At 38.4% G+C, this 14,766-nt stretch overlaps 1 protein-coding gene across 1 annotated transcript in view; it reads right to left on the reverse strand.

Moving 5' to 3' along the window:
• RELN (reelin) overlaps window positions 1–14,766 on the reverse strand; it is a 432,712-nt gene that overhangs the window by 165,743 nt on the left and 252,203 nt on the right. Inside the window, exon 11 of the mRNA XM_081101781.1 lies at window positions 11,567–11,712. Within this exon, the coding sequence (XP_080957907.1) occupies window positions 11,567–11,712 (146 nt within the window). The remainder of the gene's footprint in view (window positions 1–11,566; window positions 11,713–14,766) is intronic.

Consider the following 14,766-nt stretch of genomic DNA (forward strand, 5'->3'; position numbering starts at 1 on the left):
TCTATTGGTCTTTCATATTGAGATTTTGGCCACGATCTATCTGGGTCCCTAAATTTATTATAAATTTATATTATCTGCATGGTCAAGTAGGGTTTGCTTTAAATAAACATGTCTGTAAAACATGATCCATTTAATACAATGTTAACTTAGATTGGCAATATATCTTCAATTCACGGACCCTGAATTATAAGCTTATCTAAAATCCCTCTTCAGCTTTATAAGTATTTTTTGACAAGGATTCTAATCAGGGGTAACATCATTCTTATCGTTGGACAGAGGGAATACTTTATAGAAAACTAGAGGCCCGGTACACAAAAATTCGTGCACTTGGGGGGGTCCCTCAGCCCAGCCTGTGCCCTCTTGCAGTCTGGGACCCCTTGGGGGATGTCCACCTGCTGGCCGTTCCCCGGGGGATCAGACCGAAGCTGACAGTCAGATATCCCTCTGGCAGCCCAGGAGCCCTTGGGGGATGTCCACTTGCCAGTGGGGAGCAGGCCTAAGCTGCAGTCGGACATCCTTAGCACTGCTGAGGAGGCAGGAGAAGCTCCCGCCACCAACACTGTGCTGACAGCTGTCAGCCTGGCTTGTGGTTGAGCAGAGCTCCCCCTGTGGGAGCGCACTGACCACCAGGGGGCATCTCCTGCATTGAGCATCTGCCCCCTGGTGTTCAGTGTGTGTCATAGTGACCAGTCATTCCCAGCTGTTCTGCTGTTAGGGTCAATTTGCATATTACCTTTTTACTATATAGGATAGAGGCTTGGTGCACGGGTGGGAGCCGGCTGGTTTGTCCTGAAGGGTGTCCCCTGGATCAGGGTGGGGGTCCTGCTAGGGTGCCTGGCCAGCCTGGGTGAAGGGCTGAGGGCTGTTTTCAGGCTGGTCAAGCTCCACAGGGGGACCCTCACCCCATGGGAGTGTGGCTGGCCTGGGTGAGGGGCTGAGGGCTGCTTTCAGGCTGGCCACAGGCCCTTCAGGGTAAGGGTCCCACTGGGGTGTCTGGCCAGTCTGGGTGAGGGGCTGAGGGCCTTTTTCAGGATGACCACACCCCCTTCAGGGTGGGGGGCCCTACTGGGATGCCTGGCCAGCCTGTGTGAGGGGCTGAGGGTCGTTTTCAGGCTGGCCATGGCCGCGGGTTGGAAGCAGGTATCTGGGATTTAATTAACTTCTATAATTGAAACTTTGTAGCCTTGGTCCCGCTCAAAGCCTGGGTTGCCCCTGGCAACCCATGTTCCCAGCCCTGCCTTGAGCAGAGGCCAGGCCAGCTGGAAGCAGGTATCTGGGATTTATTTATCTTCTATAATTGAAACTTTGTAGCCTTGAGCGGAGCCCAGGGCTGGCCAGGGCAAGTGGGAAGCTTGGCTTCCTCCATTGTCGGGGCAACCTAAGCCTCCTGCTCACTCCAGCCCCATGGCCGCCACCATCTTTGTGATGGGGTGATGGTTAATTTGCATATTACTCTTTTATTAGATAGGATAACAAGATGCTCAAATTGTTCTGAAGAGTTCTAAATAATTTTGAAGCCCGTTTTTACTAAAAGCATCAACTTACATTGAAAGGGCTATAATGGAGATTGTTTTTTGTTTTGTTTTGGTCTATATGCAGTTTTGATTTTCAAAGGTTCTATATAAGATTCTTTGATACTATCTCTCTGGAACAAGGAGTCCAATATAAAATTGTTTGATTTGATTTAATATTAATTTTGTCTTAATTTTATTCCACTAGATAGCATTATATTTTAAGAAAGACATTTTGAGTCAGTTGCAGGCGTGTCCCACTTTGCAAGCAATGTCTTTAAAATATGTAACTAATAGTCTGCACTTTGCTCTCTTTATTAAATCATCTATTAGGCACTAAGTTATGGCTGACCTGAGGAAACCACTGTCTGTGCTCAAATCTTTTTCTATAATTCTAGGTGAGCTGTTTTAAAATATATTTCTTGAAAGGGCTCTTCAGAGCAAATTTATACAGCAGATATCTTAATAGGGTATGGATGGTAGTGGAATAGGACTGTAGGACTGGAAGTTGGAGGGAACTAGAAATAAGCCAGTGGTTCAGAGATTACTCTCTCTCACCATTTGAAAAAAGCCAGCAAGGCCAAAGATGGGAATGGAAGTTTGATCCCAGGACAAGTCTCGTATGGCCTCTGGCATCTTTTCTATATCTTGCTGGTGTGTTGGAATTCTGGGTATTCTGTCTTATGTAGGAGACATTTTTACTTTTATTTTTTTAATTAGGGAAAGACTCTTCACACAAGTGAAGTCTAAGGCCTTGAAAGGACACCTGCATAAGTCATTCTAAAAAAGTACAGTTGGACATATTTTTGAAGTTTAAAGAAAGAAATTCTATTTGTTTTTATTATGATAACAATATTCTCATTATTGAAAAATTGGAAAATATAAAGAGTACAAGAAAAAAATCACCCACAATCACACTATTTCAGAGACAAGAACAATTAACATTTTAGTGTATTTACTTCTAATATTCTATATGTATATTTCCAGATAGTTGTGATAATATTGTATATATGTTTTTATATTCTGCCCTTTTTCACTCACATGAATAATGCACACATTTTCCAGGTTATTGGCTCTATATAAACAGGCCAGATAATATATACTTTTTAAATTCTTTATTGTTGAAAGTTTTACATATGTCTCCTTTTCCCCCCATTGACCTCTCCCCGCCCACTCCCACCCACCCCAGCACATGCCCCCACCCCCCTATTGTCTGCGTCCATTGGTCATGCTCATATCCATGGATACAAGTCCTTTGGTTGATCTTTATCCCCCCACCCTCACACTCACCCTTACCCCCTGCCACCCTCCCCTGCCTTCCTTCTGAAGTTTGACAGTCTGTTTGATGCTTCTATGTCTCTGGATCTGTTTTTGTTCATCAGTTTATGTTGTTCATTATATTCCACAAATGAGTGAGATCATGTGATATTTATCTTTCTCTGACTGGCTTATTTTGCTTAGCATAATGCTCTCCAGTTCCATCCATGCTGTTGCAAATGGTAACTGTTCTTTCTTTTTTACAGCAGCATGGTATTCCACTGTGTAGATGTACTACCGGTTTTTTACTGCTGATGGGCACTTAGGCTGTTTCCAAATCTTAGATATTGCAAATTGTGCTGCTATGAACATAGGGGTGCATATATTCTTTCTGATTGGTGTTTCTGATTTCTTGGGATATATTCCTAGAAGTGGAATTACTGGGTCAAATGGGAGTTCCATTTTTAATTTTTTGAGGAATCTCCACACTGTTCTCCACAGTGGCTGCACCAGTCTGCATTCCCACCAGCAGTGCACAAGGTTCCTTTTTCTCCACATCCTCGCCCGCACTTGTCATTGGTTGATTTGTTGATGATAGCCATTCTGATAGGTGTGAGATGGTACCTCATTCTCATTTTGATTTACATCTCTCGAATGATTAGTGACTTTGAGCATATTTTCATATGTCTCTTGGCCTTCTGTATGTCCACTTTTGAAAAGTGTCTATTTAGGTCCTTTGCCCATCTTTGGATTGGATTGTTTATCTTCCTTTTGTTAAGTTGTATGAGTTCCCTATAAATTTTGGAGATTAAACCCTTATCAGATGTAACATTGGCAAATGTTTTCCCATGCAGTGGGCTCTCTTGTTTTGTTGATAGTTTCTATGCTGTGCAGAAGCTTTTTATTTTGATGTAGTCCCATTTGTTTATTTTTTCCTTAGTTTCCATTTTCCTAGGGGCTGTATCGGTAAAGACATTGCTATGACATATGTCTGATATTCTGCGGCCTATGGGTTCTTCTAAGATTTTTATGGTTTCCCATCTTACGTTTAAGTCTTTTATCCATTTTGAGTTTATTTTTGTGTATGGTGTAAGTTGGTGGTCTAGTTTCACTTTTTTGCATATTATCTGTCCAATTTTCCCAACACCATTTATTGAAGAGATTGTCTTGACTCCATTGTATGCTCTTGCCTCCTTTGTCAAATATTAATTGAGCATATGACTTGGGATGATTTCTGGGTTCTCTGTTCTGTTCCATTCGTCTATATGTCTGTTCTTGTGCCAGTACCAGGCAGTTTTGAGAGCAGTGGCTTTATAATATAGTTTGATATCTGGTATTGTAATCCCTCCAACTTTGTTCTTCTTTCAGATAATATTTTATTATGCACATGCCAAGCTATATTTAGTCATTTTCCTATTACTGAATTTAAAAATATAGTAATAGATAGTTATATTATTTATCCCGCTTTATGGGCCTGAGGAATTACATTCTCAATTCTCTAATGCCCCTGGATATGTTCTAAAGCACAGATAGCCTCAAGCTAAAGTTCTGAAGGTGTGAGAGTTCTGCTCTTCCTTCATATAAACTCTTAGATATTCAGGACTGTTTGGTGGCCAGTGTTGAGGAGGTGCACTACCAAGGAGGGAATATGGAAAACAAAGAGATATGAAGTAGGCATATGAACATTTTGGCGCCACAACCTACTCTGACATTTTCAACAGAAAAATCCTATCACTGGCTAATGACCCAGGATGCCAGGAATCAAAGCACTTTAGACGAATTAATATTTCATCCACTTTTTCCATTTGACTTCCGTAAAGAAGGTCCTCTCAGATAGGGAGCCAGTTGGATGCTCATATGGATGGCTGGTTTGTAGAGGGGAAAGGATTGAAAAACCAATTCAAGAATGGCACTGCCAAGAGCAAAAATGTGCTGCAATTTAAAAAGGATCTAGAATTCACCCGAAGGAGTTCCAGAACAATGTTTAGCATGTGTAGCTAATATAGAGAGCTTTTTTAAAAAAACAAATTACTATTTATACTCTTTAAAGATAAAAATAATTTGCTTAAATAGAAAGTAATGTTAGAACCCAGGTCAAAAACAAAACAAGTAAGAAGTAATATGAGTCTTTTAACAGCTTGCAACAAGTTTACGCTGATCCATTTTAGCACCTCCCGGGTTTTAAAAAATATCCAATTATCATTTTAATTAGTATTGTCTTGTTTCATAATGACCTACTTATTGGTTTATTTAGGGGTTTCCTTGGCCTTTTTAATTTTGTTTGTGTTTCTTATATATATCACTAATAAATATGAGCAAATTTTTTTGAGTACCATTTGCTCATATCCTATTACTGATAGTAATTATAGTTGGGATAACAACTAATTTCTAAGTTTTTGGATAGCTTATTATGTGCCCTACATTGTGCAAAGTGCTGCAGATATACTGTTGCATAAAATACCCCCATTTTTTTTGTTAATCCTCACCTGAGGATACTTTTTCTATTAATTTATTTAAAAATAAATATTATTTATTTCAAAGAGGAAAGGAGAGGAAGAGAGAGATAGAAACATCAATAATAACAGAGAATCATCCATCAGCTACCTTTTGCACACCCCACACTGGGGATTAAGCCTGCAACCCAGGCATGTGCCCTGACTGGGAATCAAACTGTGACCTCCTGGTTCACAGGTTGATGCTCAACCACTGAGCCACACTGGCAAGACGAGCTTAAATTTTTTATTTGTACACTACACTTTCTTGAATCTTCCATCTTCCACTAGAGTTAATATCCAAGCGTTCATCTTCCAGTAATTCATTCAGAGAGGGTAAACTTTCTGAACCTTATGCAATTGAAAAGGTTTTTATTTTCCCTATGACTTGAATGGTATTTCTCTGGAGAAGAATTTTATGTTCTAAATAATTTTCCCTCAGAAATTAAAATAACTTCTTCAGTTTTTAAAACTTATGCTTAATGCTACCAAGGAAAGTACAATGAATCTCAACTAGAAGCTCTTAGGACTTCTCTCTTATTGGTACTCTGAAGTTTGTACTCAGATGGTCTAGGACTGGGTATTTTTCCATTCATTTTGCTGACAATTTTGATTCAGAGGGCTTTTTTTCTTCCTTCTTCTTTCTTAAATCTCAGGAACTTTTCTTCAATAATAAATAGTCTTTGAATATTTCATTCTGCATATTCCTTCTGACTTCTCCTTCTGGATGTCCTATTATTTCTAATGTTAGAAGTCCAATTATTTTACTCTTTAGTCACCCCCCTCCCATAACTTTTATCTCCTTTTTTTTCTTATCTAATGACTCCAGTTTTGGGAATATCCCAAGACTCAAATGTCCAACTAATTAATTTGCTCTTCATTTATACTGATATTCAGGGTGAGAAAATTCTTTAAGTTTGTTTTAACAATCATAAAGTTTCATTTCTCACATATTATTTTTTCCTTATAAAATCTCTTTTTATTTCACAAATGCAGTATGATCTCTGAGGATATTAATTATACTTCTCATAAAAATCTTCATTTGTATAGTCAGCTACTTCTAATTTCTCAGCTCTTAGTTCTTTAGTTTGGACTTGATTTCACTCCGATTTGATGATTTGGGGTCATTTGCTTACATTTGTTTCTATTATTCTTTCTTAGTTTTGGTACATATGCGCCCAGTGATGGGGGGGCAGATGTGCCCTTGGCTAGAGACTGCCTTGGTGGCTCTGCATTCCCTTTGAGGTTTTCTGTCACCTGGCATTGCCCCACTTTTCCATTCCAAGGGCCCACATTCATGGGGAATGACCTCTGCTTGGAAGTGGGTATACTGAGGGCTCGCCTGCTTGGCAGGTACTACAGCAGTACCTCAGAATCCCATCCTGCTCTGTGCCCAGCATCACTGACCTGGAGCAGCACTGGGACACCTTTTGTAGGGTCTTACTGAACATGTGTCTTGGGCTATAGTTTCCTCCTTCCACCAAATCCCTTCCTCCTCTCACTTTCTTTGGTATGTGTAATCCTTCCTAATTCTTGATCTAACAAGGCTACAATTTCTGGTTTATAGTGTTATTATAAATTCATTTGCTCATTTTCTAAATATTTTTTTATTGATTTTAGAGAGAGGAAAGGAGAGGGAGAGAATATCGATCAGCTCCCTCCTGCCTACCCCCTACTGGGGATCAAGCCCACAACCCAGGCATGTGCCCTCACCCAGAATTGAACCAGCGACCTTGGTACATGGGACAACATTCAACCAACTGAGCCAGAGCATCATTTTCTGTAACTTCCAAGGATTTGGGGCAGGTGGGGAAGACTGGAACATGCTGTTTTGATTCAATTATTCTAATATTCACTGCACTTGTGGAGTTGCTCTCTTTAGCATGAATACTCTGGCGACGACAAAATAAGATATTTTAAAAAGGTATTTGGGGGTGGGGTGGGGAAAGATTAACCAAAGAACTTACATGCATCTATATATGACCCATGGACACAGTCAACAGTGTGGCAAAAGCCTGGGGTGGGGCAAAGGGTGGAGTGGAGGGGGTCAAGGGAAAAAAGGGGGGGCATCTATCATATTTTCAATAATAAAGATACATTTTTTAAAAAAGAAAGAAAAAGGGTATCTGAATAGTAAAAACATACAATGTTTGCTTTTGGAATGAAAGGTAAGTATACAAATTCCATATTATAGTAATGCATTTTCCATAAAGCCCCCTCCCACCTGACGACAGCCTCAACTAGGTGAGCCATGGTGGTTGCTAATTAAATGATGTGTTTGTAAGGTTAAGCCACAGTTCAGAAAGACAGACATAAATTAGCAGTGTATCTATTAAAGTTTCTCTCTTGCAGAAGTAACAGATGTGTCTTCGTTAGGAAAAAGAAAAAAGACTTTAAAATCCCACTTTAAAAGACTAACTTGACGACACTGGCTTTGGGACAGCGTTGTGATATGAAAGGCAAACAGTTCTCGCCTCCTTGTGATCTGAGATCAAACTCTTTGATTCAATGGTAGGAAAACAGGGGTATCTGGAAAAGTGGGTTCCAAAAAATGTCTTAATGACTTCGTAGCTTCTTTTTTTCTTGCTATTCAGGTGCAAGGTTTGGAAATATCATTAGAGAGAACCACACCTTCTATTTTCCCTCCCATATTTCTTACGGGGGGGAAACAGTTAAAAGAGATGAAAATATTATAGCCATATAAATAATTTAATTTTAAAATTGTTTAAAAAACGGACCTCATAGCTACAGAATTAAATCAACTCAACTGGTTACTCTAAATATCATCTGTTTTCTACCTACTTAGGCAGGTGAGCTTATAATGACAAGTTATGTGGGTGAGATGCTTGAGGAGAAGAATGATACACGTATTCTGTAAACCTGGCTGAAAAAACAAAACCCATCAAGAATTTCACTACCAGAGTCCTAATCCGTTTTCCTTTGTTGCCATGGGTAAAAACGCTTCGCATTAATTTGATTTTGTGACAGAATTTTCCTCCCAAAGCTATGATTAAAAATTATTATAGCAGCATTCTTTCCTAGACCAATAAAATAGCATTTGGGACTGGGTGGGTGTGGGGAGGGGGCACACACATATACACACATCACTGTAGACTAAACCACCATTTTTATCATCACCCCAAATGCTGAATATACTAGGTCCTGTCATTATCCTTTTATACCCTTACAACATAATGCCATCTGAATAACTGAGCACCAGATGGGAGCATAGTGAGGTAATTCTGGGTGTGTGGCCTGATATCCTAGGGGAAGAGCTGTAAATAAGCCAAGGTGTGGTGTGAGAATAAACTACTTTTAGAACTTAGATGAATTAGTTGTGTACCAATTAGAGTGGCACAGGTGTTTTTGTCAAGCACATGATCCCACGTTATTGGATAAGAAACCTGCTGACAATGCCATAGCTTGAAAGCATCGGCCTCTTAACTGTAACTGATCCCTGATACATCCTTAGTCCAGAGGAATGTCCAAAGGCATAGTTGAAACCACCGAGTCACAGAGTGAATGGAAATTGCTCTGATGTTCCTCTGTGTCCATACTGATTTTAGCTCTTTTTTTTTTTTAAGGCACAGATACTTCTATTTTTTAAAATATTTATTAATTAAATCAATTGGGGTGACATTGGTCAACATAAACATACAGATTGCAGGTGTGGGTTGCTATGTTACAAGATCTGTATATTGCACTGTGTGCCCACCACCCGAAGTCAAGTCTTCTCCTGTCACCTTATATTAAGACCCCTTTTTGCCTCCACCCCTTCCCTCTGGCAATCACCCCATTGCTGTGTGTGTTTATGAGTTTCAGCTTCATTTTCCCCATATGGGTGAAATGATACCGTTCTTAGGCACAAATACTTGTAGTTCTTTTTGTTTTGTTTTGTTTTGGAAGATGATTTAGTTTAGCCACAGATTATATTGTATCACTAGTGCTCTGTGAACATGGAATGTCTGATCTGTTAACTGACATTTATATATTACCAGCTGTTTCTGGACCAGTACATTAATTTCTAAAAACGTGTTTAATTTCTCCTAATAGGAAATCAATTGCTTTCTAAGCTTAATTCATGAATGGGTTTTCTGTGAGTTTATCTCCTTGTTACTAGTAGAGGGGTTTTCTTTTGTTCCTTTATAAACAGGACTTCATGATACTACAAGCTACAAAAAAAATAGAGGAAAAGGGCATTGTGGGAGATAAAAAAAAAGGTAAAAATAAATTTTTTCTTTCCTCAAAACAGTAAGAGTAAGTGGCATTGCCCAGCCATGGTGGCTCAGTGATTGAACATTGATCGACCTATGAACCAGGAGGTCACGGTTCCATTCCTGATCAGGGCATAAGCCTGGGTTGGGTGCTTGATCCCTGATCATGCAGGAGGCAGCTGATCAATGATTCTCTCTCATCACTGATGTCTCTATCTCTCTCTCCCTCTCTGAAATCAATAAAGATATATATTTTTTAAAAAAGAGTAAGTGGCACTGAAGACTAAGCTTTACTGGAGAGGGGGAAGGAGAGGGAGAGAGGAGGGGAGAGGACATGGTAGTACTGACGATGAAAATTGCTTCTCTGCTTTACTGGGAAGAGGGCTGGGTTTCACTGAGATGTGGCCCTCACTGAAGAGGACGACTCTTTACTGCTGAATGAGTGGCCTGAGCTTGGAGAAATGAAGGAGTGGAGATCAGCAAATATCTTCTGCTTCAAAATCTGGGACCCCGCCCTCATAGGCAGTCAAACTACATAATTAGGAAGAGTATTTGAATTGGTCTTTGTTTGGGGTCAGAAAGAATGATATGCTGGTGATGGATCCTTTATCTCCAGAAGATAGGTAAAGATGCCTTGCGTACGTTGTCAAAGTTCTGGACCCCATCGGAGCCCTTTGGTCTGTGAGGGGAGGGGAATGAGCCCTGTGCAGTGTAAGGGTTACAACAAAACAGCAGCCTAATGTTTGGGTAGATCCTGGAGATGAAAAAGAGGAGCAACAGTTACTGGTCCCTCAAGGAGATACTGGAGTGACAGGAGCCTAAGAGAAGAAGGACTTTGTAGACTGAAGGCCTGAGCATCAGTGCTAGGCCCAGAGAGGTCAATGGCAGGCCCCGAAGGGGTGGGGTTCCTCAAAGTGTCAATCCCCCTCAGAGGCCTACCCTCGCCTGTGCCACAGACTTCCCTGGGGCAAGAAAGAGCAGAGCTCTCAGCCACAAGTGAAACCTAGCTTTCAGCAGTGAAAGACCCTGATGTGGCCCCAAGGAGTAGCAGCAGCAGTGGCAGCTCAGGCTGCTGGTCAGATTTCCCTCTTATTGGACCTGAATGCACTTCCTGGGCAATGCACAGGAAGTGGGGAGCCCAAGAGAGCAATATTGGCCTTCTTGCCACTCTGGCACTTACATGTTCCATCCAGTTTTGATTTAACTTGTTGTGATCGGAGAGACAAGACTATATCTCAGATGTGTTACGGAAAAGCTTCTCACGGCTATCAATTAAATGACTGCTATTTCATATTCACTATGAGATTACATTTAGTGTTATTTCATTTATCCTCACTGCAGTGTTAGAAAACATATACTAAACAATGGGACCTGGTGTTCTGATTACATGTATTTATTGCAAAAACAAAGCTAGGTGAGAACCAGGAAATTTCTAGACTTTCTTCCCCACTTACACTACCTTATAAATTTTGATTTTCTGAACCTATTAATGTTTTTAAATGTGAACTTATGAAAATGCTGCTTGATTAATAGGAGATATCTTAGAACATAGGACCCAGAAGAAGGCACATATCTCAGAATGGCCAGAAAATACTGCCACCAAAACACTCTCATAGCTTCATTTCTCTTCTACTGCAATCTCAACCCCATATTCCTCCTTTACAAATATCTCAAAGATAAATTTTACCCCCTCAACAACTTTTAAAGACCAGAGCCATAAAAAATCAGATAATCACATCAATAAACCTCAGATTTCATGGAGACAACTGAAAGTCTCAGTATAATAGTAGTGAAAAAATTTTATATTCTATAGTTTGAAAAAAAATACTTTCTCCCAGCAAAAGCTGAATAAACAAAGATAAAATATATGTGTTTCAACTGAAGATAAAAGGTATTTACAATCACCAATTTTTAATATGCATAAAAATAGTTGTTACTAATAAAAATATTTAGGTTAAATGTAACCCTTATCTGTTCTAAGAATCATCATATTGATTTAGCTATGCTTTGCTATTTAACAATATGCATTTAAAATATGTGAGTGGAATAAATGTAAGTGCTCTACACAGCATGGGAGATAACAATTACTTACCCTGTAGGCTGGCTCTCAAATTCTTCTGACCACTGCTCTTGAATATCCTCTGTAGAAAGATCTACATCCCGGGTGGTTGCAAAATTAAATTCACTGCCTTCATTTCCATGGAAATAAATGGAGTTCCCATCTGACTGACAGCTATGCTGTAGATAAAAAGAGAGCATGGGGTGGCTGTTGAATTGGTTTTGTAGCTGAATCTGTCTTACTCATGTATAATTAGAATTTTTAGAAAAGTCATTATATTATTCCCTCTCTGATGGACTCTCAAGTCAAAAGAGCTTGTTACTTCTTTTTTGTCTTATTTAATTCAATTACAATTTCTTTCTAACTTATTAAGTTATTATAAAAAAGGAGTCAAGAGGCCATTTGATCTTTGCCACCTCAGCCTTCAGAATGAAACAAGAATATTTTAATTGGAATAATTTCCTATCTTCAGCATAGTCCTTGTTGTGGGAATTAAGTGTGATAATGACTTGTCTATATTTTCAATACTGTGGTTATGGGCTAAATTGCATGACCTTTTCATTATTCCATATAGTTTTAGCTTGTCATTCAAGCCTTCCACAATTTGTCTGTAAATGGGATGTGAGTAGACTAGCCAGCTAATCAAAACATGGAATATAGAAAAGGTCAAAGTAATCCCTGATATGATGATATATTTTCAGCCACCTTTTGAGTAAAAGTTTCTGACCAGACTTAAGAAGTGCTGAGAAATCACAAACTTTGTTATTCTCCAAAAGAGCACTAGGTTTACAAAAAAAGAAAGAAGAATTTCTTATGATAATTTTTTTAACATTTTTTCAGCTTAAAGTGCAAGAGCACACTCTGGAGCTGAGTAAACTGAGTATTTAAAAAATATGATAAATTTGCATTAATAATTCTTGGTAACAAGTTATATAGAGAGAAATGCTAATAAATTAAAGATCAAACATTCTTTTCTGTTACATACATATATTCTTAAAATGAAATAGATATGAAGTGAAGTAGTTGGGCAGAAAATATTAGGCACAGTGAATGTAAGTTCTATAGGGCAAGGATCATGTCCATTTTATTCTGTGTTGCAGTCCAGGTCTTAGCACAGTGCTTGGCATATAGTAAGAATTAAAATATATTCTTTCAACAATTAAATAAATCAATGAGTGAATGATATAGCTATGCCTTTTCAGGTGTTAAATTAATCTTTCATAGAGAACTCAGTAGTAGAAGAGATTAACAAAGGTACTGGGAGGAAGGGGTTTATAATGAAGTAATATAATATATATTCTTTGCTCTAAAAAAAAATCCCAGTCTAGATGAGATCTATCAAAGATAGGTCTCAACGCCAGGCAACATATAGTAAGTGCTAATGAGTGAGAGAGGATAGAAGTCACTGTATGTGGGGGCTGGTGTAGGTGAGCAGGCTTCATAAATGAGTAGGACTTCAACAGCCTTTGAATAAAAACAAAATCCAAGTTGGATGACAAATAAATGAATGACAAAGGTGACAAGTAGGCATGATTTTCAGAATTACACTTTAGCCTGACAGCAAAAGATCTTAAATGGTAGTCTAAGAGATCTCTACAATATTCTGTTGCCAGTGCTAGTCTAGAATGGAGGAACGATGTGTGCAAACAAATGTTTTATGACAATTAAGCTGGTTAATGCTGGTAAAATCAATTGGGGGAGAATTCAGATTACTACACTGAAGAGTAAATAAAGCTTTCAGAAGCTCCTGTAAATTCAAGAGTCAAAAAAGCATATGATCTTGGGGAAATCACTTCATAGCACTGAGATATTAAGGCATATCCACTGGATCTTATCATCTTAGATATACTGTTGTGTGTGACATGTATCTCCTGTCAGAGAATCTTTTTCACAACACAATAAATACAGGTTACTCATAGATGCTAAACTGAGATCACTGCATGCAATCTTTAACCCACACACACGGATCAAAACTAGGATTCAGTTTTATTTAATAGTAAATAGAAACTGTCAAGCTATGAAAGCCGAAGTATCCTCTACTACTGTGCATCCTATAAAGACAATAAATGCTAAGTGGAATAACAAAGATTACTTTCTTAATAATAAATCCACTGAGCTGTAAGTTTCACAGTTATCTTCACATTCTGGAATCTGGAACAACTGTGGCCTATGTTATCTGGAAGTAATATAAGAACTCTGATATTAATGCAAACAATACATTGTCATTAACCAAGGAAATGGCATACATGAAATCTTATACATGTGACAATGGAATAATTTCTATTACAATTTAAAAGGATGTATTTGTGTAATAAAAACAATAACTCGCTTAACATAAAACTTTGGCATTTCTGGCTAAACATCCATTTAATTTTTCAATTTTGGTTTCCTATATATGTAAAATCCTCACCCGGGATATGCTTTTATTGATTTTGGAGAGAGAGGAATGGGGAGAGAGAGAAACATTGATCAGTTGCGCCTTGACTGGGAATTGAACCCACCACCTAGACATCTGTCCCAACCAGAAATCAAACCTGCAACATTTTTGGTAGACACTCCAACCAATTGAGCCACTTGGCCAGGGCAGAATTGTTTATTATTTTAAGAGTAGGTGTTATACATAATTATGTTTCACTACTCCTCCAAATTTATATTATTAACATCTGATACATATTTTAATGAAGTTGAGATTGAAATTTTATGTAAAAGATGAAATCATTATAAAATTAGATAGCATGCTGTTAAACTTGTTTCACAACATTAAAATGTCTTAATGTTTTGGGAAACTAAAAGTATATTTAAATGATCTTTATGGTAGTTATTTTGCTGTTACAAAACATTTGGTAGTTTAGTAGACCACTTATAATGTACAATTATTGAAAATTCTCTATTAAATACATACTTTTATCACTATAACTGCAACAGTGCCAGCATAGGAAATACAAGTAATATTTATCATATCAAGTTTGAAGAAAGCAACCTGAAAAAAATGTAACACTCCTTTTGAGTAACAACCAATTTTCATACTAGTAGAGTCTAAACATTAGTACGATCTGTCTTTGGCAAATTTCCTTGAAGGATAAAATGGTTTAGTTTTTTGTAGTCTTATTATTCCTCTAGGGAAGAAACTGTTAATACCAATCTGTAGTAAAAGAACAATACTCAAGATGGAATCTAAATGAAAACAGGGCAGTGGTTTATGCCAGTCAGGGTTCATTTTGCATGGTCAACAC

The sequence above is a fragment of the Myotis nattereri genome (assembly GCF_964212035.1).
Source record: "Myotis nattereri genome assembly, chromosome: 11".
NCBI lineage: Eukaryota > Metazoa > Chordata > Mammalia > Chiroptera > Vespertilionidae > Myotis > Myotis nattereri.